The sequence below is a fragment of the Monodon monoceros genome, unplaced genomic scaffold (genome assembly GCF_005190385.1).
Source record: "Monodon monoceros isolate NGI ecotype Baffin Bay Population unplaced genomic scaffold, NGI_Narwhal_1 Super_Scaffold_5, whole genome shotgun sequence".
Lineage (NCBI taxonomy): Eukaryota > Metazoa > Chordata > Mammalia > Artiodactyla > Monodontidae > Monodon > Monodon monoceros.
Window position 1 is genome coordinate 112672400 of NW_021703782.1, and position 23816 is coordinate 112696215.

The 23816-nt window shown below is 64.0% G+C and overlaps 1 protein-coding gene across 7 annotated transcripts; it reads left to right on the forward strand.

The window, feature by feature from the left end:
• Nucleotides 1–892: 892 nt before the first annotated feature.
• On the forward strand, nt 893–23608 carry GRIN1 (glutamate ionotropic receptor NMDA type subunit 1). Of its 7 annotated transcripts, none has more exons than XM_029203002.1 (21): nt 1014–1311; nt 3450–3584; nt 6105–6281; nt 8349–8411; nt 9182–9282; nt 12259–12380; nt 12451–12625; nt 13702–13846; nt 13944–14027; nt 16696–16837; nt 16926–17053; nt 17296–17460; nt 17536–17654; nt 17784–17896; nt 17980–18128; nt 18235–18392; nt 18606–18767; nt 18924–19033; nt 19138–19283; nt 20496–20606; nt 23015–23276. In XM_029203002.1, exons 1-21 carry the CDS (start codon nt 1054–1056, stop codon nt 23081–23083), a joined length of 2832 nt encoding a protein of 943 aa, XP_029058835.1. In that variant the 5' UTR covers nt 1014–1053; the 3' UTR covers nt 23084–23276. The 7 variants fall into 7 exon arrangements, with proteins under 7 accessions (XP_029058836.1, XP_029058835.1, XP_029058839.1 ...); XM_029203001.1 differs by lacking the exon at nt 23015–23276 and adding an exon at nt 22648–22764 and having other exon boundaries at nt 1054–1311; XM_029203003.1 differs by lacking the exons at nt 8349–8411; nt 23015–23276 and adding an exon at nt 22648–22885 and having other exon boundaries at nt 893–1311.
• Nucleotides 23609–23816: the final 208 nt, after the last annotated feature.

Below are 23816 nucleotides of genomic sequence, written 5' to 3' on the forward strand. Positions count from 1 at the left end.
GTCTATCCCGGCATCAGCAAGCGCTTCCTGACGTCTGACCTTAGTCCCGTCTGCTGCAGAGACGACTCCCTCTGGCCGTGGTCTCTCCACAGCCGGTTTGGTTCAGACCCTCAGACTCTCCTGGAAGATCCAGCTCAACAAGGGGCGGCCACTGTCACCCCTTCTATTCTTTTTAACCCTCTGCGGGGAGTCCAGGTCACATGGCCAGGCAGATGAGGTCTCTCCCCCATTTTTGAGCCTTCTGGAGAAGAGGTCGCCCCCGTCCCTCTCCCAGAGGCACGGTTTAGGGCCTCTCCACACGCCTTGGTTTCCAGCCGGCAGAGTCAGGCCCCGAAGTATCACTGACTGTGGGTGAGGACTCGTGCACGCGCGTGTGCGCACACACACAAACTGGCACGACACATTCGGTCATGTTAAAGGACACGCAAGGCTGCACGCAGTGACGCGAACCCCTCTAACCTCTCCAAACTCGGCTCCTTGCAGGTTCGAGACAGCCCAGGGCACTGTCTCAGCGACCCCTGCACACACGCGCGCACACACAGGCGTCCCCCGCTCGCGCGCGCTCTGAAAAATGCTGGCACGAACGCAGGCGCACACTCTGGCGCGGGAGGCGCCCCCGCTCCGGCTCCGTGTTGGGAAGCGGGGGCGGCGGGAGGGGTAGGAGACGTTGGTCCCGCTCGGCGCTCCGCAGTCGCCGCAGCCGCCGCAGCGTCGGGACCGGGACAAGCGAAGCCCGCAGAGGAACTGCCGCCGCCGGGTCCTTTCCGCGCGGGGCACCCGGAGCGGCGCCGAGACCCGCTTCAGCACCGCGGACAGCGCCAGCCGCCTGGAACAGAGCGCCCGGAACCCACGCGCACCCGGGTCCGCCCGGCCGGCCGAAGGCTCGGTGCCACCTGCTCGGTGCAGACGTCCCAGGACTAAGGCTCCCGGGGAAGACGTGGCGCCCTCAGCCCGCGGGATCGGGCGCGCGCAGGACGGCCGGGGCGTCCCTCTGGGGATGCGCCGAGGGCCCCGCGTTCGCGCTGCCCAGAGCCAGGGCGCCGCCCGGAGCCCATGAGCACCATGCGCCTGCTGACACTCGCCCTGCTTTTCTCCTGCTCCTTCGCCCGTGCCGCCTGCGACCCCAAGATCGTCAACATCGGCGCGGTGCTGAGCACGCGGAAGCACGAGCAGATGTTCCGCGAGGCTGTGAACCAGGCCAACAAGCGGCATGGCTCCTGGAAGATCCAGCTCAACGCTACCTCCGTCACCCACAAGCCCAACGCCATCCAGATGGCCTTGTCGGTGTGCGAAGACCTCATCTCCAGCCAGGTGCCAGCACCCCCAGGGCTCACGCTGTACCAGCTCCTGCCCCTCCCCCACCGCCTCGCCACCATCCTCCCTCCTTCACTCGCCATCCCTCCCCCTGTCCCAGTTTCATTCCATCCTTTCCTAGCCCTCTCCCTCCCCTGAGAGGACCCAGGGGGCTGATCTCACTAACAGCTAAACACCAGTGCTGGCCGGTTCCCCATCTTAGCCCCAGGTCAATCCCCGGCCAGCGGGCTTGTCCTCACAGGGTTTCCAGGTGTCGAGGTCCAGGCTGGTGTGTGCAGACATGTGGCCGTTTGCTTGGTCACTGTGTGTCAGGGTCGGGGCGGGCATTCCGGGCCTGCCTGAGAGGTGCCTGTCCCAGCCACATGCAGGACTGCAGGGCTTTAAACTGGATGGGGTCTGGGGCCATCTTTGTTCCTGCTTGGAGATCTCCTTCCCTTCCTCCCTCCCCTTCCCCCATCCACAGGTCTGCCTGAGATGGGAAATGGCCCAGGTGTTGAAGCCGGGTGTTCTCCAGGGTGGGAACGGGGAGAGGTATCAGGCCAGAGCGTGGCAGCCACTGGCAGCCAGCGCTGCGGGGGAGGACACGACTCAAGGATTTTGCCTGTCAGAGCTGTCCGCCCCCGGGCTGCGCTGCCTGCTGAATCCCAATGAGGCCTCGGGATCACTGCAATGCAGCCTTTTATGTAACAGGCGGGACCGACACCGGTCCAAGTACTGCTTACACACTCACCGGACAGGCACGCCACATCCATGGACACACACGCTCACATGCGCACACACATTCATCCACGTTTGTGCACAGAGATGCGTAGACTTAAACTAGCACCCCTTCATGCACATCAGAATTGCACACGCTTATTCACACACAGACGGACCCCCCATGCATATCCATGAGCACACACATTCCTGTACCACACATGCAAACACGCGTGCTCACACAAGCTCAATCATACATACACATGCACATACACATATGTTAGGGCATGCAGTATACACACACATACCCAGCACACACTTGTGAGCACCTGCGTGGTCACACGCATGCACACATACGCTCAGGCCAACACTGACCAGGCCCCTCTGGGTGCAGACTGTGCGGGGCAAAGGAGGGAGAACAAGTATGGCCCTTTCTGGGAATCCCTCCTCCAACTTAGTTTTGCTGTCTGTGGGCACTGTTCTCCCAGGGAATAGCCAGTGCTAGGAGCAAAGGTGACAGCAGCAGCTGTCACTCACTGTCACATGCTGTGAGCCAGGTGCCGGCACGGCAGCCATCGTCCCCACCACGTGGGCCAGCGCACCCCCCGCCCCGTTTGCAAAAGCAGGTGGTCCTGTAGCTCAGAGATGGGAAGGCAGAATTGGGACTGACAGGTCTTTCTAATGTGAGGGCAGCAGGGAACTGCCAAGCCATCTGCCCCATCTCCCTGCCTCGGGGGCTGAGCCACTGGTCCAGGCAGGAAGGCCAGGTTTCCTTGAGGATGTGGTCAGTGCCCAAGTCAGCACTGGGTCTTGTTCAAACCGAGTGGGTCTCAGCCTGCCCCTGGAAGACACCAGCAGGGGGGCCCGGGCCTCTAGGCGGCTCCTTGCCCAGCTTCTCCCACTAATAGTCTGCGATGTTCGACGCACCTTCCGGAGCTGCCCTCCGTCTCTGGAGTGCTGGCCTCGGTCCACCTCTGACCCAGGATGCGGGTCAGCGTGGGGCTTGGTGTGGTTCTCCCCAGCCCACGCTGGGGCAGCATGTGCGGCCCCAGGACATGCCAAGGACTGGCCTTCGTCCTCCCTCTCAGGGTCTCACCACACAGCTCAGGGCAGCCCCCCAGGGTGAGGGGCGAGAGGGGAGGCCCTGGACAGGGGTGGGGGGAGGGGTCTGTCATCTCCCTGTGTGTCTTCTTGGTCCCAGGAGTCTTGTCTGCCTCTGCCTCACCCCTATGATTCACTTACACACAGAAGGTGGGACTAGGGTCTGGTCCCCCTGCTGGGTGGCCTGCACTCCTGGGGCTGTGTGAGCACAGGTGGTGTCCCCCCGCCACTACCCACCCCCCGCTTCTGTGTTCAGCCTCTGCTGTTGCTGGACAGCCAGCTCCAGGGCAGTGTCCCCCGCTCCCCACTAGAGCTGACCCTGTCCCCTGTGTCCACAGGTCTACGCCATCCTAGTTAGCCACCCACCTACCCCCAACGACCACTTCACTCCCACCCCCGTCTCCTACACAGCTGGCTTCTACCGCATCCCCGTCCTGGGGCTGACCACCCGCATGTCCATCTACTCAGACAAGGTAAGCCTGACCGCTGCACGGGGACCCAGACAGCTCTGCTCCCGTGTTCAGACCCGGTGGCTCGCTCCTGCAGCCCGGAGCCACCAGCAGCTCCTGGGGGAGAGAGTGGGGGGCAGGTGCTTTGCCAGGATGGGGGGGCACAGGCAGAGGGGCTCAAACCATGGGCTCTGGGCTCCAGGTGCAACAGGGTGATACACTGAGGCACGCTCACAACTCATACCGGTACACACGGTCTCACAGAGACATGCAAACTCACCCACACACAGGCACACCAGTACACACTCACAGCACACAAACTCACAGTCACACAGACTCACAGATACTAACAAATCCATACACTCACACCTACACACACAGTCACACACATTCACAGGGACACTCACGTGCTCTTACGCACACACTGACGTTCACACGCATACTCACACCATCACCCACTCAAACATTCATGCTCATGTGCACACTCCCATAAGTAACGTGTTCACTCCCCCACACTCACGCTCCATCATACACTCAGACAGGCCCACGCTCACACGCTGACACACATGCCCACGCACACTCGGGCACACGGCCCACTGACAGGTGACAGGCGCCAATAGCAAGCCCTGGGAAGCAGCAGAGGCCATCGTGGGCCAGAAGAAGGGACAGACAGGGCAGCTTCCTGGACAGCGGGACGGGGCACTTTGGAGGAAGGGGCGCCAGGAGGAGGAAAAGCCTAGAAGTGGCTGGGACACCAGGTGGCAGTGAGGGTGTAGTTACCGGCACCTCCCGCTAGAGGGCACAGCTGGAAGAGGATTCCAGGTGAACAGAGGAGGCAGCCCGTGGCTGGGGGCGCTGGCCTGGGGGTTTCGGGCCTCGGGGCTGTATCGTGGCCCACGGGCTGGGGGTCTGGCTGGAGTCGCCCAGTCGTGGAGCAGCAGCTGGGAGAGTCTAGAGGTCACCAAGTCGGTTTGGCAGGAAACTCACCCCCATAGCAGCCGGCACCTTGCACTAGTTTGCCCAGCCCTCCCGCAGTGTCTGCCCACGGCTCTGGGAGGACTGGTCAGCTGGGGAGGCAAACTGGCCACTGAGAGGCTGGGGGGTGGGCAGCCTCCTCCACATCTCCCTCCAGGCCTGGTGTCACCTGCAGACAGGCCCGGAGGGGCTGCTCGGCAGGGGACTCCAGCTTGGTGCCTTAGCTGAGGGGCCAGAGGGCTGGGCTGTTGGGGGCTTCCCTGCTCTCCCCATCTTCTCCAAATCCATCCTGCCGGGAGCCCAGGGTCCTGGATAACGCTGCCTAAGGCACGGAAGTCACCTCAGCTGGGGAGGTCAGGGAGGGGTCCTCCTGGAGGCGATAGGAAAGCGAGGCCAGAGTGAGGGGTCCTCTGGGACGGCCCACAAGGGAGGAGGCCAGTGGAGGCCAGGACGACCACCCGTTCCTGAGGCTCTGGAAACCCCAGCACACAGCAGAGGCACCCAAGCTGCTCAGAGGCACTTAACCCTCAACTGTGAGAAGTGGAGGGCTCCCCCTAGGCCTTCCATCCTCCTTCACCTCTCTGGGCACCAGGCCCCTCACATGCAAATGGGAGAACAATGCCTCTACAGAGGAGAGCAGGCGGTGGGGCACAGGAGAGGCTGGGCTGGGGGGAGCCCTCTCCCAGAACAGGACACCAGCCCATCACGTGCCCCCGCCCCAGATCCAGACTGAGGCCCAGCATGAGGGCAAACCTGAGACCAAATCTTAGAGCTCCACCTTGACCCCACTCCTGGTACAACCCACAGACCGTCTGTGCCCAACACGTGGACCAGAAGGGCCTGGCTCAGAGCCAGTCCAGGACCCCAACCACAGCCCCCTTGCCGCCATGTCACCTGCTGGATGACAGACAGAGGCAAAAGGGCATTCTTGCACCCTGATTCCAAGGCACAAAGAGGGAGCCGGTGAAAGAAGGATCTGGAGGGCTCAGAGGGCCCCAGGATCAGTGTGGGTCCCCAGGAACACTGCTCCCTGGGCAGACTCAAAGGCCCTGTGCTGAGGCGGGAGGGTCCTGCTCCGTCCCCTGCCTGGCAGCCAGTGCACTCAGAGAAGCAAGGCGGGGTCAGCAGGCAGCAATCCCTGGGCTTGGTGAAGGGATGAAGTATTTCGCCCCAAGAGTGAAGACTTGCTCTAAATACCAGTTATGTGAATTTGGGAAGGACCCAGGGGGGATCTTTGAGATGCTGCACGCGCCAGCAAGAAGTTTCTGATCTCAAGTAGCTCAGCCAGCGGGTGGCTGCAGGGGAGGAGGGGAACGACCCCAGGAACAATTCCACAGACCCCCAGCCCCACCCGTCTCAGTCAGGGTGCTGCTGGACAAACCGAGCCTCCGGTTCTCAGATTAGATGATGTGGGGTGGGGAGAGAAGCCAGCGGTGGGAAGGGAGGAGTGAGGGAAGCGGGGTCCCCGGGCTCCGGGGTCTGGAAGCAGCGAGGGGGAGCGTCTGGCCCGCGCGCGCGCGCGCGCGTGCGCTCCCTGGCCCGCGTCCTCAGCCACCCCGTGTCCCGCAGAGCATCCACCTTAGCTTCCTGCGCACCGTGCCGCCCTACTCCCACCAGTCGAGCGTCTGGTTCGAGATGATGCGCGTCTACAGCTGGAACCACATCATCCTCCTGGTCAGCGACGACCACGAGGGCCGGGCGGCGCAGAAGCGCCTGGAGACACTGCTGGAGGAGCGCGAGTCCAAGGTGAGGCCCGGGCGGGGGTGTCCCGAGCAGGAGTCGGAGCCGGCGAGCCGCCGCTGTGTCTGTGGCCCGTGTGAACACCCTTCTCTTTCCATCGTGCATGGTCAGCACCACTGCGTCTGGCGAGCGCCCGCCCCAGCCTGTCCTCGGCTCATTTCACTCGCTTTTGCCATTAGTCGAAATCTCCTTCGTGTCAGTCCCTGCGGGGCGAGGGCAGGACCACCTGGAGCTCCGCAAACACCCCGCCCCGCCCCGCTCCCCTCCCCCGTCCCCTCCCCCACCTCCCCTCAGCGCGCTTCCCAACCCACACAGGCCCTAGGCTCAAAATTCCCTAGGGGCGCCGCCTCTGCCCCCCACACCGCTCCCTCCCAGCGGCCTCCCCTAGGGTGCCCCCTCAGTGCGGTGGCACCACTCACCGTGTCCCCTCCACAAAGGACCCGGTTCCTTCTCTGCTGTGACCCGTGCCCTGTCCTCGTGCCGGCCTCACCCCCGCCGTAGCCCCTCACCTCACAGCTGCCCATCACCCTCCCCAAAGCCCCACCCACGGACATCTGCCGCCCCCAAGCCCGGTCTGGGCCCTGCCCCACTTCGTCCCCCGCCGCTCTCCCCACAGAACCCCACGCCCTTCCTCTCCTCACCTCCCCACCGTGGGGACTGGGGCTCTGGACTCCTGGGGATCCAGTAGACACCTGGCTCCAACTGCCCGTTCTACCCCAGCCCGGCGCCCACGTGTGGGCTGTGGAGAGACCAGAGTGGCGTTTCTGGGGGTCCAGGCGACCCCCACCCCACCCATCCCCACTGCCAGACTGAGGAGAAGCTGGTGCTCACCAGAGGAGGCCCGGGGTCCCGCCTTCACCCAGCCTGGAGCCCTGGGCGCTCAGCACCTGGGCCAAGGCCCCCCGGGGTTGGGTGGAGGCCAAGCTGGGCAGAGAGGGAGGGACGCCCAGGCTGGGGAGGGCCCCGGGAGGCCAGACCAAGGGGCGGCGGGGAGCATGTGCTGTCTGCGAAGTCAGGGTTGGCTTCAGTAAGCTGAGTGCCAACCCGGGTCCCCCAGGGTGCCATAGGCCCCGAAGGGAAGAGAGGGCACCAGCTGGGGGTGAACCAGAGGACAGACCCAGAGGGTCCTGGGGTGCTGCTGGGGGGGACTGGCTGAGTCTGGGAGGGTGGGCTGGCTACCAGGACCGCAGGCCCCACCCCCCTGAGACAGCACGCAGCACCAGGCAGGCAGGTCAGCTCCTGGCGTGCCCACCTGTGGCTGCACGCAGGCCCGGTGCACACTCACGCATCCCCCCGCACGCCCAGCCACACGTGTTCGCTCTCACAGGCACACGCGGCCTTTCCCGAGACAATTCACTCACACTCTACTACACCTGCCACAGGCTCGCAGGCGCCCCCCACACCTCCATGGCCCGGGGGCTCGCACGCGCGCGCACACACGTACGCTCAGACGGCACCGGCCCTCACCCCCACCCACCGCAGACTAACGTAGGCTGATGCTGCCACGCAGACGCCCACAGACGCACACGTGCTCACGAACTCCTGTCACAGCTGCTCTCCAGCGCACACGTGGGCTGACAGGCACGCCCATCACACACCAGTCAGTGAGGGCAGAGCAGCTGGACCTCTAAGAGAGGCAGAAGGGGGTGCTGGGAGGGGTGGGGAATAGGGGCCGGGGCTGGGGGAGGGGACATCACCCATTCAGGACTGACGGGGCTGGGGTGGGCGCTGCTGGCACCACATAGCAGGTGCCTGGCGGGGGGCGGGCGGATGGGACCCCAAAGGGAGGCGTTTGGCTTGGACGCAGACAGGGCCTCCCTTTCTCCCGAACGTGAGCGTTTCCAAGAGCGCAGCTCCGTGGCAGGGAGCCTCGGTGGCCCCCACGCCCCCTCATCCCCCAGCACCTCCCCGGCCCCCAGCCCCACCCCGGGCCTAGGTGTTTGCGAGCTCCAGGTACGTGCCCCTCTGCAGACGTGCCGAGGAGGTGGTGTGATTGCTTTAGCGCCGTCATTTTCAACCGTTTATAATCTTCTTCTGTGTCTGCATATTTTCTCTGTGCACATTATTCATCAGAGTAAAAAAAGGAACTATGAAAACCTCGACCAACTGTCCTATGACAACAAGCGCGGACCCAAGGTATATATGCATGGACGTGCACGCCACCCACCGACTAGGGAGCCCCGGCCTCCGGCGCCTCGGCCGCTAGGGCTACCGTGGGCCCAGCCGCGCCGCGCCGCAGGCCCGAGCAATGAGGAGAGAGCGAGGTCGAGAGCAGGCAGCGTAGGCAGGAGAGGGCAGGTGCTGGCCGCCCAGGGCCCCGCAGCCCACCGGCCGGGCCAAGGGGCAGGCACGGCCGCAGGAGGAGCTGCTCTCTGGGAAGTGCATGCGAATCTCCGGGCACCCCAGGGTTTCCTCGTGGAGCCCAGGAGGGAGCCCGCCTGCCCGCCTGACCTGCCTGCGGTCCGGGCTGCTCCTGCGGGGCCTGTGGACCAGGCCCCAGACGACCTCCCGTGGTTTTGGAAAAGGCGGCCTAGTCTCCGCTCCCGATTGCATTCCAAAACTCTTTTCTGTTTCCTGTCCGCTGCACGCCTCTTTCTGAGTCTCGGTCCACTTCAGCTTGCATGCTCAGTGCAAAAGTGAGGCCAGGAGTGAGAGGTGGAGAGAGACGCGCAGAGCAGAGAGCGAGGACAGGAGAGCCAGCAGGCTGAAGAAAGGACGAGCGAGGCCAGCCCGGCCGGCCGGCCGAGGAGCCTGGAAGGCAGGTGGCAGTGCAGGTGGCCGGCGCAGGCCGAGGCGGCCCTAGCGGAGCTGCCTCGGGGTTCCTAGCGGCTGCGGCTCGACTCTGGCCCCTGAGGCGCTGCATCCCCCGCCCCGGCCACCCGCTAACGCACCCGCTCACACCGCAGGCTGAGAAGGTGCTGCAGTTCGACCCGGGGACCAAGAACGTGACGGCCCTGCTGATGGAGGCGCGGGAGCTGGAGGCTCGTGTCATCGTCCTCTCCGCCAGGTGCGGCCAGGCTGGACTCGGGCTTTGGCGTCCTTGCCAAGGACGGTCCCCTCGCACGTGTACCCTGGGCCTCGGGGATGGGGGCGGGATAAGGCCCTGCCCTTAGGAAGGCAAATGCGGCCCAGGTGATAGACGGGGGGGGACACGGGGCTCTGGGAGCTGGGTCAGGGAGGGGGCCTGGGGCAGTGACGTGGGGTCTGCATGTAAGCCTGCGGGGGGAGGCCCACAGCAGGGACAGGGCCGGAGTCCCAGGGCTGAAGGGGTGGGGCAGTCGGACTAGGCAGCGTGAGAGGGGAACTGCGTAGGGGGAACCCAAAGCCAGGCTCTGCTGGACGGGCCTGGTCCCCACCGTAACCTTGCGGCTGAGCCCCCAGTAAAAATCTCCCTTTTTGCAAATGGCTGTGTCCTCCTGGGGAGGGAAAGGCAAGGCCACCAGGAATAGGAAAAGGAAGAGCCCTGCCTCATGGGACATACATGGGAGAGCCTGGGGAGACCGGCCCACTGTCTGCCTGTCCCAGAAGCTCTGCAGGCTCCAGCAGAGTGGAGAAAAACAGCAGGGGTCGCCCTGCAGGCGGCCAGCGGGAGCCAGCAGTGCCCTGAGTAGCAGGGCAGGTGTCCGTTTGCACATTCAGGCCACAAACCTTTGGCACAGAGCCAGGTGCACCCCGTCCTTGGGCAGAGGGCAGGATGGGACCAGCAGGGGCTCCTCGGGCTGGAAGGCAGTTAGCGGGCACTAACGCCCACCACCCTCCGCTCACGCACACCAGCACAGGCACTCACACGCATACACACGAACACGCATCACCCGCATACTGTCTACACGTGCACACGCCGTACACACACGTGCACACAACATGCTTCCACGCCCTCCTGTACACATGCATGTGCCGTATACACACCACACACACGTGCGCGCAGGACATACATATGCGCACACGGGCACGCTGCTACATGTAACACACACAGACATACGCTCACCCAGATACATGTGCAGACACACCACACGTGTACACGCTCCGCACCGACACACACAGGGCACGGTGCTCTCGTGCATAGGTGCATACGCCACAGACACACCACGTGCTACATACATGCACAAACCCCACACGTGTGGCAATACTTACTGTTCACAAAGGCACAGCACTTGTCAACCACATGCCCACCTCTTGAATCCACGCAAGGCCTGTGGATTGTCAGGCGGGAAGAGACCCCTCCCTTCACACCCGGGGCTCCTCGGACAAGAGAGGCCAGAGTCCCACCACAGAGTGGGACCCGCCTGCCCAGCGCACCCAGCTCCCAGAGCCCGGGGAAGCCGGTGGTCCCCTGGGCAGGGCAGACGCAGGTCTTCTTCACCCTGGCGCCCCAGCCTGACACATTCTGGCTCCCCTCACGAGGGCTGTTGAGAGCGTTTTGCGGAGAGACCCCATTAAGCCAATCTTAACTTTTGACCAGTTTTCTACAGAGTGCTTCAGAGTTTCTAACTGATTTCCAAAACTTTTGTTTTTTAAATAATCCTCCTGAAGTTATCTTTACTGGGATCAGTTATTTCCATAAAAGAGTTTGGCGGGTCGATCAGGCTTTTGTCTGCAACTGCTTTACTGAAGATATCAGTCTACACGGACACAAGCATAGGTGTGCGCTCATCCCACCAAGTCCAACGTCACAGACCTGGATGGCGTCAAGCAGACAGGCCTCTCCACCAGGCTTTGTGGGCACCGCTGACAGGGGCACACCGTGCCCTGACACGCACGAACTGGTGCTGCCAGCGATTTTGGCTGGATGTTGCCTGGAGCGCCTCTATTTTGTGTTGCTTTCATCCAACAGTAGCGTTCTCATTTAGAGCAAACACTGAAGATTTGCATTTCTTCCTTGAGAAAATTGGGGGCAGACCCCTTAGGGAACCTAGGGCCATCTTAGCTTCCAGGCTCAGCCATTGGGAAAATAACCCAGCACTCGGACAATCTCCCCAGCCTCTTTGTACCCCGATGCCTATGCACTGGAGAAGCAAAGTGCCTGTTGTGGTCCAGACCCATCTGGGACCAAGTTCGGCCCAATAGGGGACAGAAGGTGGGAGCTCCACCAGGCCCAGGGCCCTTGCCCTGACCAGAAAGAGCCCAGCCCTAGGAGACCAGGTCCACAGAGGCTCACTTGTAAGGACACGCCAAAAACTCAGGACCACGTGTGCCTGCAAGGCGAGGCCTGTGCTGTGTCCTGCCAGTGGCCCCAGCCCTGGATGGCAGAGAGGACACAGCTGCTGGGGCAGACTCCAAAAGGGAGAGCAGGTGCCCTCATCTCTCTCCGGTGGCTTCTGCTGTGATGCTCAGGGCAGCTCCCTGGCTCTCGGCCCCAGAAGCATCTGACCAACCAGAAAGCCCCCAGCCCCTCAGTTCACAAGCTGAGGCATGCAGCACCAGAGGGGTATGGCTTGTCCAGGAAGTTGCAGGAGCACGGGCTCAGGGGTGGACAGTCCAGGCACAGACCCGACTCTGTCACTTACCACTTGTGTGCCCTGGGTGCCACAGTTTCCCCTCCTGACACAGGGGTAGTACTTCTGCCCGTCTCACAGGGAGGTTGTGAGAATTAAATAAGATGGTCCATGAAAAGCATTCAGAATACTGCCTGGCACCTGGCGAGCGAGTTATCAACCAGTAAGGATCCATCGCCAACCCATGTCACCCAAACCCTGCCCACCAAGGGCAGCGGGCCAGCAAGAGATGTCTGGGAAGCTCAGGGGGTCTGGGCCCACCCGCTCGCTTCTGTGGGGGTCTCCTGGCCCAGGTGCGGTGTAGGCTTGGGGTGGCGGCCGCACCCCATCTCTGCAGTGTCTCCAGACCTCCCTTGTGGGGGGCAGGGTTGGGGAAGAGGCCACGTGGGTAGGCCACGCTGCGGAGGAGACCCTGGGAATGTGGAGCAGCCGCCGCCGGCCCCGGGTGGGAAAGGCTGGAATCCCGGCCCCTCACCCGCTCTGCCCCACAGCGAGGACGACGCTGCCACCGTGTACCGCGCAGCCGCGATGCTGAACATGACCGGCTCGGGGTACGTGTGGCTGGTGGGGGAGCGCGAGATCTCGGGGAACGCCCTGCGCTACGCCCCGGACGGTGAGTGCTGGGCTCCAGGGTCCCGGTGGGCAGGGGTCCCCCACGGGCTCTAAGCCAACGCTTGCCCCAGGCATCATCGGGCTGCAGCTCATCAACGGCAAGAACGAGTCGGCCCACATCAGCGATGCCGTGGGGGTGGTGGCCCAGGCCGTGCACGAGCTTCTCGAGAAGGAGAACATCACCGATCCGCCGCGGGGCTGCGTGGGCAACACCAACATCTGGAAGACCGGGCCGCTCTTCAAGAGGTGGGCGGGGCCGCTCGTCTGAGGTGGGCGGGGCCGCTCGTCTGAGGTGGGCGGGCTGATCTCCTAAAGTGGGCGGGCCACCGTTCCGGCGCTGGGAACAGCCGCTCTTCCCAGGGTGGTCCAGCCCAGCCTGCTGTATCCTATAGATACCGCCACCTTCCCCAGTTTTCTCCTCTATCCCCCCCCGCGCTCCACCCTCACCTCCATCTCCACCACGATAATCACCTGCCCCATTTCCAACACTCGGATGTCACTGAAATCACAGCTGCTTCCGTTTCTCCTGCCCCCACCTTTTCACACTGCTGCCCACCCTGAGGCCCCACCCCACTCCCCAGGGCGGCTAACAGCCCTGGGGAGGAGGGTCTTGCTTCCGGTCGGGACTGGGAGAGCCCACGGGCCCAGGAGGTCAGACAAGGAATCCAGGTATGGCACCCAAGCCTGTAGAGAGCCAGGGTTGGCCAGAGACCCAAGTGGATGGCCACAGCAGGGCAGGAGTTAACTCAGAGAACCCTGGACACCATGGCACTAGTGTGGGGAGGCCCAGCCCAACACCAACACCGCCACCCCCAAGTAGCACGTGCAGAGCCATGGTCCATGGGGCCCACGACAGGAGCACACACACAACTGCAGATACAGGCAGCATATGTGCACACGTGCACATGCGTGTGTGCACAGACAGGCTCAGAGAGGCACATGGCACATCACACATGTGCCACAAGTACATGCACAGGGTTGCACCCCACACAAAGATCTTGCGTGCACACATATATGGCCCAGTAGACACACCGCCCCCACACACACACACAGGCGTGCACACTCAGGAAGACAATACCCCAGCCCTTCCTCCCCACTGGCTGGTGAGCAGCCCGCTGCTCCTGCCTGCGCTTCCACCTCCTCATCTGTAAAGCTAGGACAGCTGCCATGAGAATCGAATATCCCAACCCACAGAAAGCCCTCCAAACAGGGTCTAGAGGCCAGGAGTTGCTCGGCTGACATAGCTGCGCGGTCCACCTGACCCACAGTGGGCGGGGCTCACTGCATCCCTGATCATTCTAACCCACACCGCCCCCCTCCAGAGTGCTCATGTCTTCCAAGTACGCAGACGGCGTGACCGGCCGCGTGGAATTCAACGAGGATGGGGACCGGAAGTTCGCCAACTACAGCATCATGAACCTGCAAAACCGCAAGCTGGTGCAAGTGGGCGTCTACAACGGCACCCACGTAGGTGGGGGTCATGAGGGGGTGGGGGCTGGGGCCTTAGGGCCCTGGGGCCGAGACCCCTGCGCGGCCACCCTCCATCTCACACTCCCACCCCCAGGTTATTCCCAACGACAGGAAAATCATCTGGCCAGGCGGAGAGACAGAGAAGCCCCGAGGTTACCAGATGTCCACCAGGCTGAAGGTGGGGGACCCGCCACCCTGCCCTAGCCTCCACACCCGGTATACTCCATCCCGCCCCTCGGGTGCAGAGGAGGGGACAGCGAGGTCAACGAAAGTGACTGAAGGGAGTGGGGGCGGGGCCAGCGCCCGCTGCCATTGCACACACCTGGCACCGCAGAGGCAGCAGGGAGAGCGGGTGGAGGGAGGAGAGGAAGCCGCCGGCCCCCCGTTTCATGGGCTCTCCCCAGCACCCCTTCTGACCCAACTCCACTTAAATCTGGGGAAGTCATGTGGGCCAGGACTCCCCTGGGGATGAGCCGATCGGGGACAGGGGAGCAGATGGGCATACTTCAGCTTCAGTGCTCTCTGCCCTGAGTCCTGGAGATGATGCCCCCATGCTCTTCATCACACCTCCAAGTGGTCCTAGCCACCCCCCCACGTTTAGCCTTCCTGGCCTCCTGCCGTGACTCGGTCTCACTGCCCTCTGAGCCTGGCCTCCCTACAGCATTCCCTATGGCCGGCCATCCCCTCCGTGATTCCCTGGGCCTCTGGGAGCTCCCTTCCCTGGTTGGCCTCATCCCTCACAGCTTCTCTTCCTCGGCCTGACTCTTCCATGCTCCTTTGGACTCATCCCAGGGTGCCCTCCCCAGCGTCCCTCCCACACTGACCCACACCAGCACCGGGCTGGTACCTGAGCTCACAAAAGGCAAGGACCCTCAAGCACTGTGCTTCTCCCAGTGTCCCCGCCCCCAGGTCCTCAAATGTCTCTCAGCCTTGTCTGCTTTCTGAGCTAGCTCCCCCTTGGCCTCTCACCTGGACCCCTTTGTCAGCACCTGCCCACAGGTCACCACCCCTCTCAAGGGGCAGAGTGGACTTTCCCAAAGCCAACGCTCAGGAAAGACACCTGGTATTGAAAAGTCTGAGTGTAAAACAGACAGCAGTCAGCCAGATGGTCCCACGCAGGCTTCGAGAGCCAGATGGCGTTTTACAACTTTTTTTTGTCTCACTGATTTTTTTTTTTTTTTTTCGGTACGCGGGCCTCTCACTGCTGTGGCCTCTCCCGTTGCGGAGCACAGGCTCCAGACGCGCAGGTTCAGCAGCTATGGCTCACGGGCCCAGCCGCTCAGCGGCATGTGGGATCTTCCCGGACCGGGGCACGAACCCGCGTCCCCTGCATCGGCAGGCGGACTCCCAACCACTGCGCCACCAGGGAAGCCCTGTCTCACTGATTTTTTTGACACTAAATTGTTTACTTTTTAATTAATTCATATTGGAAGATAGTTGATTTACAACGTTGTGTTAGTTTCTTCTGTACAGCAAAGTGAATCAGTTATACATACACATATATCCACTCTTTTTTAGATTCTATTCCTATATACAGGTCACTACAGGTTATTGAGTAGATTTCCCTGTGCTATACAGTAGGTTCTTATTAGTTATCTATTTTATATAGAGTAGTGTGTATATGTCAGTCCCAGTCTCCCGATTTATCCCTCCCATCTCACTGAATTTTTAAAAAATATTTATTTATTTATTTGGCTGCATTGGGTCTTAGTTGCGGCACGAGGGATCTTCATTGCAGCATGTGGGATCTTTTAGTTGCAGCATGCGGAATCTTTAGTTGCAGCATGTGGGATTTTTTTTTTTTTAATTGCAGCATGCAGGATCTTCGTTGTGGTGTGCGGGATCTTTAGTTGTGGCATGTGAACTCTTAGTTGCAGCATGTGGGATCTAGTTCCCTGACCAGGGATCGAACCCGGGCCCCCTGCATTGGGAGTGTGGACTCTTAGCCACTGGACCACCAGGGAAGTCCCCTCACTGATTTTTTAAAAGCACGAGCATGTTACTCGCACAATAGAAAACGATGAGGAAAGTTTTAAAGACAAATAAGCTCCTTCAGGGGCTCCCAATCTCCTGCCCTGCAGGCTGAGGCCGGGGGCTGCCCGCCCTGGAGGAGAAGGGGCCTCTCACACCGACCCCACGTCCCCTGGGACCCCTCATCACATGCCGTGCTCGGTTCAGCCCCCTTTGCCTGTATCTCTCCTCCACACCCCCAGGCTTCAGGCCCCTGAAGGACAGGGAGGAGAGAGCTCTCCAGCATGAGCCCCAAGGAGCCCCTGGATTGAAGAGGCCTCGGCAGAGAGGGCGGCATCAGCGGGGAAGAGGAAGGGAGGAAGGATAGATGATCAGACAAAGACCCGCTGCAGGGGAGGCTGAGGTCAGGAGAGGCCGGAGCACCAGACAAGGGCAATCCCTGCGGGTCCCCGGACCTGTGCAGGCTCTGAGTGCACATGCCGCTGTCCTCATGGCAGGGGTGGGGGCAGGGGGCAGGCTCTGGGCTGGGACAGGTGGATTCTCAGCCCTGAGACATCAGAGAAGGGGCCCAGGGCCGACTTTAGTGATGTGCAAGCCAAGACCCAAAGGAAAGTGGCCAAGAGCAGGCGCGGTGTTTCAGGAGGCCGGGCGCATTCTGAATGCTGAGGTGGCCTGGGCACGACGGGGGAGTCTGGGGCCCCTCCTGCAGGCAGCAGGCCGACCAACTTCCTGAAGCTCCAGAGGGGGCAGTGTGGGGCATTTGCAGGGGGCGGGGCGGGGGGGCGGCCCAGGAGAGTCTGCATGCTGAGAAGAGGACAGCACCCCAGGGCAGCCCAGGGCTGGTGGTCCAGGCTGGGTGTCCCCCTCCCCTCCAGATCGTGACGATCCACCAGGAGCCCTTCGTGTATGTCAAGCCCACGCTGAGCGACGGCACGTGCAAGGAGGAGTTCACCGTGAACGGGGATCCGGTGAAGAAGGTGATCTGCACCGGGCCCAACGACACGTCGCCGGGCAGCCGTGAGTGCGGGGCTGGGGCGTGGGCCGCGGAGCGGGCGGGACGGCGCACCTGCGAGCCCCTCACTTACCGCCCCTCCCCTCCGCCCAGCACGCCACACCGTGCCTCAGTGCTGCTACGGCTTCTGCATCGACCTACTCATCAAACTGGCGCGCACCATGAACTTCACTTATGAGGTGCACCTAGTGGCGGACGGCAAGTTCGGCACGCAGGAGCGGGTACGCGTGGGTCTCTGGAAGCCGGCGCGGGACCCAGTCCAGGTGGACCCTGTCTGGCTAGGGTCAGGGTCTCGGGTGGGCGGGGTCTGCAGGCTGGGTGGAGCCTGGGTGGGCGGGGCCTTCGAGCCAGGCGGGGTCTGGAGTGGGAGATCCCGAGATGGGTCAGGGCGGGAGACTGTCCGGTCCGGGGAGCAAGGCCCGCCCGCGGTGGCCGTGTCCCCACCGGCTGTGTCTCCCCACAGGTGAACAACAGCAATAAGAAGGAGTGGAACGGGATGATGGGCGAGCTGCTCAGCGGGCAGGCAGACATGATCGTGGCGCCGCTGACCATCAACAACGAGCGCGCACAGTACATCGAGTTCTCCAAGCCCTTCAAGTACCAGGGCCTGACCATTCTGGTCAAGAAGGTGGGCAGGGGCCCAGCAGGGCGGGGTGGGGTCCTCGGAGGGCCTTGGCGGCGCTGACGGCCCGGCCTCCCGCAGGAGATCCCCCGGAGCACGCTGGACTCGTTCATGCAGCCCTTCCAGAGCACGCTCTGGCTGCTGGTGGGGCTGTCAGTGCATGTGGTGGCCGTGATGCTGTACCTGCTGGACCGCTTCAGGTGAGCGCGGCCCGGGGGCCGGACTCCTTCCCCTGCGGGGCGGGAGGGGCGGGCGGGGCGGGGCGGGCGAGGGGGCGGGGCAGGGCTGCCTCTCCCGCCCTCTCCCGCCCGCCCTCTGCGCCCCCGCAGCCCCTTTGGCCGGTTCAAAGTGAACAGCGAGGAGGAGGAGGAGGACGCGCTGACCCTGTCCTCGGCCATGTGGTTCTCCTGGGGCGTCCTGCTCAACTCGGGCATCGGGGAAGGTGAGGCCACGCCCGGCCCGGGCCCCACGCTGCTCCTCAACCCTCACGCCCCACGCCGCGAGCTGACCGTCCTCTGCCCGCAGGCGCCCCCAGAAGCTTCTCGGCGCGCATCCTGGGCATGGTGTGGGCCGGCTTCGCCATGATCATCGTGGCCTCCTACACTGCCAACCTGGCGGCCTTCCTGGTGCTGGACCGGCCCGAGGAGCGCATCACCGGCATCAACGATCCCCGGGTGAGGCCTGGCCCGGCTGAGAGGGCGGGGCGTGAGGTCAGCGGCTGCCTGGGGTGGGACCGGGGAGCAGCCGCGAGCCGGGCCCTCCGACCCTCTGACCCTGCAGCTGAGGAATCCTTCGGACAAGTTCATCTACGCGACGGTGAAGCAGAGCTCCGTGGACATCTACTTCCGGCGGCAGGTGGAGCTGAGCACCATGTACCGGCACATGGAGAAGCACAACTACGAGAGCGCGGCCGAGGCCATCCAGGCCGTGCGGGACAAGTGAGGGGGCGGGGCGGGGCGCTGGGCTGGGCGGGAGCAGTGGGGGCGTCCATCTTTCCAGTCAAAGTCAGAGTGTCCAGGCTGGATGCGAACCACGGGAAGGGGATAGACAGGGGGTTTCCAGGCTGGCGGGCGGGACTGCAAGGGCGCCAGGGCGGCCCGAATGTGTGGGCCCCTGTGACCCTGCCCCTGTGACCCTGCCCCTGCCCGCAGCAAGCTGCATGCCTTCATCTGGGACTCGGCGGTGCTGGAGTTCGAGGCCTCGCAGAAGTGCGACCTGGTGACCACCGGCGAGCTGTTCTTCCGCTCAGGCTTTGGCATCGGCATGCGCAAAGATAGTCCTTGGAAGCAGAACGTCTCCCTGTCCATCCTCAAGTGAGTCGGCCCCACTCCGCCCCGCTCCAAGAGGCCCACCCAAGGCACACCGCCTCCCCCCACCAGCGTAGCCCCCAGATGCACGCCATCTGCCCCGCCCCGCCCCGCCAGTGCCGGCCCAGCCTCCTCCTCGGCTCACATGCCCCGCCCACCCAGGTCCCACGAGAACGGCTTCATGGAAGACCTGGACAAGACGTGGGTGCGGTACCAGGAGTGTGATTCGCGTAGCAACGCCCCTGCTACCCTCACGTTCGAGAACATGGCAGGTGGGCCCCCACGCCCCCTGACACCAGTGCTGACACGGGGTGGACTCCCCAGGGGCCGGCTGCCTGGCCCGCCCGCAGCTGAGGCGCTGGGTCTTGGCCCGCAGGGGTCTTCATGCTGGTGGCCGGGGGCATCGTGGCCGGGATCTTCCTGATCTTCATCGAGATCGCCTACAAGCGGCACAAGGATGCTCGCCGGAAGCAGATGCAGCTGGCCTTTGCAGCAGTGAATGTGTGGAGAAAGAACCTGCAGGTAGGGCAGGCCACCCTCCGAGGCCTGGTGCCCACGGCTCGGCCTGGCCCCGGCCCTCCTCCATCCCCGCAGGCCGAAGCGCTGGCTCTGGCTCCCAGGAGCCCCTGTGGCAAGGACTGGAGCTGGGAGCCACAGCCAAGGCCGCGCTGCTGGGGGCCACCCGCAGGTGGCCGCCTCTGCAAAGCCGGGCTTCAAGCGTCCGCCTGGCCCCTCTGTCTCCAGAGTCGCCCACCGGCGCCCATTCCATAGGAAGGCAAACTGAGGCAGGGTAAGACAGGGACCCACCTGGGTGTAGCATGTGAGTCCAAGACGCACTCTGCCCTCGCCGCCCCGCGCCCCTCCTTGGCACCCTCTGGGGACCCCCTTCCCCGCGGCCCTGGTGTGTCCTGTGCTCCATATAACTCCAGTCTTAACTGGCCGGCCGCTCCTGCCTGCATCCCCAGGCTGTGTCTGTGGGAAGTGGCCGCCAGCAGAGGACAGGCTGCACGTGGGGTGGCCACAGCCCACCTGGGACGGGCTCGTGCCCCATAGTCCAGCCCCAGTCTGCCCCATCTCTTCTCTTTCTCTGGGTACCTCCCCGGAGCCTGTGCCCTGGGAGGAAGCTGGTGCTGCAGGGAGGGAGGGCCAGGGCGACGGGGCTGCTGGAAGCCCACGCCTCTCATCTGCCCTCTCTTGCTCTTGGGACCTGGCCGCTGCTCTCGCTGGCGGGCACAGGGCCCGTCCTGACCATCAGACCCGAGGCCAGGGTCCCAGGAGCTGCCTCCGTCTCTCTGTCACTCCAGCACATCTCGCCACCTGCCTTTGGCCCCTCAGCCCCTTCCTGAATCTTGGTGCGCCTCCTTGGGGGTCAGAGTGGCCGGTGGGGCCGGTGGGGCAACTCCTCCCGTGCTCGGAGGGCTCCTCCTCCTCGGGACGCCCCTAAACCAGGGGCACCTCGGAGCCAGGGAGCCAGGCGGACCTCCCAGGAAGAGAGCCAGATGGGACCCCCCCGAGCCCAGCCCCAGCATGAGCGAGGTCAGGCCCGAGAGCCGGGCAGGAGCAGAGGCCGCCTGCGAGTGTCCGACCATCGGTCGGTCCATCCAGCACAGGGAGGCAGGCCGGAGTGAGGGCCCGAGTGGCCAGCCAGGCCGGGCAGCAGCCCCCAAGGAGCAGGCGAGGGCAGGTGTGGCCGCCACCCTTAGCCGTCTAATCACTTATACATATTCATTTTAGGATAGAAAGAGTGGTAGAGCAGAGCCTGACCCTAAAAAGAAAGCCACATTTAGGGCTATCACCTCCACCCTGGCTTCCAGCTTCAAGAGACGTAGGTCCTCCAAAGACACGGTAAGGGGAAGAGCGCCCAGTTCCACGTCTCCGACTCTGATCTCGCCCCTCCGTGTCTGTGTCCCGTGCATCAGGCCCCTCCCTCGCCATCCCACCCGCTCCCACCTCTGACTGCCGTGGCCTTTCTGCCCTCACCTCTACTCGCCAGCACACTAGGTCTTCTCTCTCTGACTCTCTAGATCTTTCTCTCTTGGTCCTTTCTCCCGCTGGCCCTCACCGGGTCCGCTTCCCCGTGTGTCTCCGCGTTAGTCTGCCCCCCACCCATGCCATGACGCCGTGCGCCATCCTGAAGCCGTGCCATGTTGTTGGTCAGTCAGCCAGCCTCACCACGTCTGGGCTGTGCCCGGGGCCCCGGGAGCCTGGACCACCCTGTCCCAGGCTCCTCACCTGTCAGGAGGCCGCACCACCTCTCTGTTACGTCCGCTTCTCCAGCCTCTCCCAGAGAGGCCCACCGCCCTCCCTCCCTCCTTGCGACGTCCATGGAGGGATGGCTGTGATGTCCCATCCGCCCGTCTGTCTGGCCGCCAGCCCTGCCACCCAGACACCTGTCTCACGTGTCTCACCAGAGCCATGCCTGTTGCATTCCCTCCATGTGGTCTCTGTGTGGGCCGGGGCTGGGGGCCGGGCCTGGCTCCATCTGGGTGGACGGCTGGGGCCTGGAGTTGGTACAGGCCCCTGGCCACAGGGGACGTCAGGTGGGGAATGGGTGGGACCAAAGGAGGCGGCTCCCACCCCAGGCCGAGCAGGGGCCCTGCAGGAGGCGTGCCGGCAGCACCCAGGGATCTGAGAACGGATGGAGGTGGCCCTGAAAGCCGTGGCCTCCAAGCCGTGGGCACTGAGGCTCCTAGACAGAGGCTCAGGAAGGGGAGGCCTCTACGGAGATCAGTGCCTCAGCGCCTGACCCCCCGCCCCTTCAGAGCCAGGCCTTCCACCTGAGCCAAGAATTCCCTGCCTTTCTGCCTTGGGCAGCCTGTCACTGGCCCAGATGTGCGCGCTCGAACCAAAGGCCCCCCCCAGACTGACCCAGCCTTGCTAGGAGCATCCCCAGGTGGGGAGGGGGCCGCCCAGAGCCAGCACAGCCCTCAGTCCAGCGGCCTCCCTGCAGTCAGGGGTGGTCTGGCCTCCAGTCCGCAGGAAGCCCCTAATTCATGGGCAGCATCACCCATCACCCATCTGCTCCAAGGTGGAAGGAAGCAGGATTTGCAGCCGTCACCCCCAGTGCATGGGAAGAGGGGCAGACACAGGACACAGACAGGGCTCAGCACAGAGCCATCTGAGTCCCAGGGGAAGCCACCAGCGTGCCCCATGAGGGGCCTGTAAGGCCTGGGGGCTCCACTTCCCAGAGCTCAGCACAGACAGGGTGGGGGGACAGGGAGGGTCTGTGGGGCTGGGAGCACAGGCCTGGGGCCGTCCAGGCCCGGGAAGTGGGTGGAGCCTGAGCCAGGGGACCCAGCAGGGGGTGCAGGAAGAGGAGGATCCGACAGGAGCAGGGGTGGGCAGTCGGGGGGAGGGGTGAGAAGGTACCCAGCAGACAGCGCTTTGGGGGCCCGCAGAGTCTCACAGGCAGTGGGCCATTTTCTGGGGGCATCACTGAGTCCTTCCCCCGCATCCCGGCCTGGAGCAGAAATGCAGGCCCCTTAGCTGGGCCAGGTGCAGCTCAGAGACCCTCATGGTGCCTTTCCAGGGACACGCTCCCAGCAGACTCCTTGCCCGAGCCTCCCCAGGGGCCATCCTCCAGGCCAGCTTTGGTGCCACGTGGCATCTGGGGCTGGCCTGCCCTGCAGGGGTGACTGGGGACACTGCAAGCTGGGGGCTGGGCGGGGGAGGGCAGCCTAGCTCCCACCATTTCAGGCTGGGCGCCTGCTCGGAGGGAGGCCTGGGTGGGGGGCTCTGTCGGGAGGGGTGGGGTCAGTCCGGCTGCTGAGATCCTCTGCCCCTGTCCCGTGGCTGGTCTGGGCCAGGGCGGCACTGGGCGCTCAGGGCTGGGGTCCCTGGCGGCCGGCGGGGCCAGCGGGTATTGATTGTTGGTTCTTATTTATAGAGCACCGGGGGTGGACGCGGCGCTTTGCAAAACCAAAAAGACACAGTGCTGCCGCGACGCGCTATTGAGAGGGAGGAGGGCCAGCTGCAGATGTGTGCCCGTCATAGGGAGAGCTGAGACGCCCTGCCCGCCCTCCTCTGCCCCCCTCCCCCGCAGACAGACAGACAGACGGACGGGACAGCGGCCCGGCCCACGCAGAGTCCCGGAGCACGACGGGGTCAGGGGGAGGAGCACCCCCCAGCCTCCCCCAGGCCGCGCCCGCCTGCCTGCCGGTCGGCCGGCTGGCCGGTCCACCCGTCCCGGCCCCGCGCATGCCCCCTGAGCGTCGGGCTAACGGGCGCCTTGTCTGTGTATTTCTATTTTGCAGCAGTACCATCCCACTGATATCACGGGCCCGCTCAACCTCTCAGATCCCTCGGTCAGCACCGTGGTGTGAGGCCCCCGGAGGCGCCCACCTGCCCAGTTAGCCCTGCTGCTCGGGAAGGCCTGAGGGAAGCCCACCTGCCAGAGACTGCCCACCCTGGGCCTCCCGTCCGTCCGTCTGCCCTGCTGCCTGGCGGGCAGCCCCTGCTGGACTGAGGCTCGGGCCAGAGCTGCTGAGGACGGGTCAGAGCTGAGCTGGCTGGGCAGGGCCGCAGGGCGCTCCGGCAGAGGCAGGGCCCTGGGGTCTCTGAGCAGTGGGGAGAGGGGCTGACTTGGCCCCGGGCAGAGGGCCTTGGAGCAGAGACTGAAGCCCCATCCTTCCCCAGCCACCACCAGAGCCACCATGGGGGCCCTTGGCCCCGGCTGGCTGGGTCCCCCGCTCCCGCAGCGCCGGCACCTCACAGCCTTGTCCCCACCTCTCCCTTCTTGCCCACACCCCTTCTCCGCTTGACCCCATCCTCTGAGCTGGCCCTGCCCTTCCCGGACTGCAGACCCTGACCCCCCAGCTGGCAGCCGCCTCCCAGGGGCGCGCTCGGGCTCCCCACTGCCTCCCCCTTCTCCGGACTCCGTGAGGGCTGAGCCTTCTCTTCGCCTCCTCTGGCCCGCAGCCCAGGATGCGCTTCCCCGGACGCCGGCTCGGGACTGTCTTCAGCCCCGTGCGTCACCTTGTACAGGCCCAGCCCTTCCCGCGTCCAGGCGTGTGCCTTCCCCCGTTGCGGTCCGAGCGCCGCCGCGCACTGCCCCTC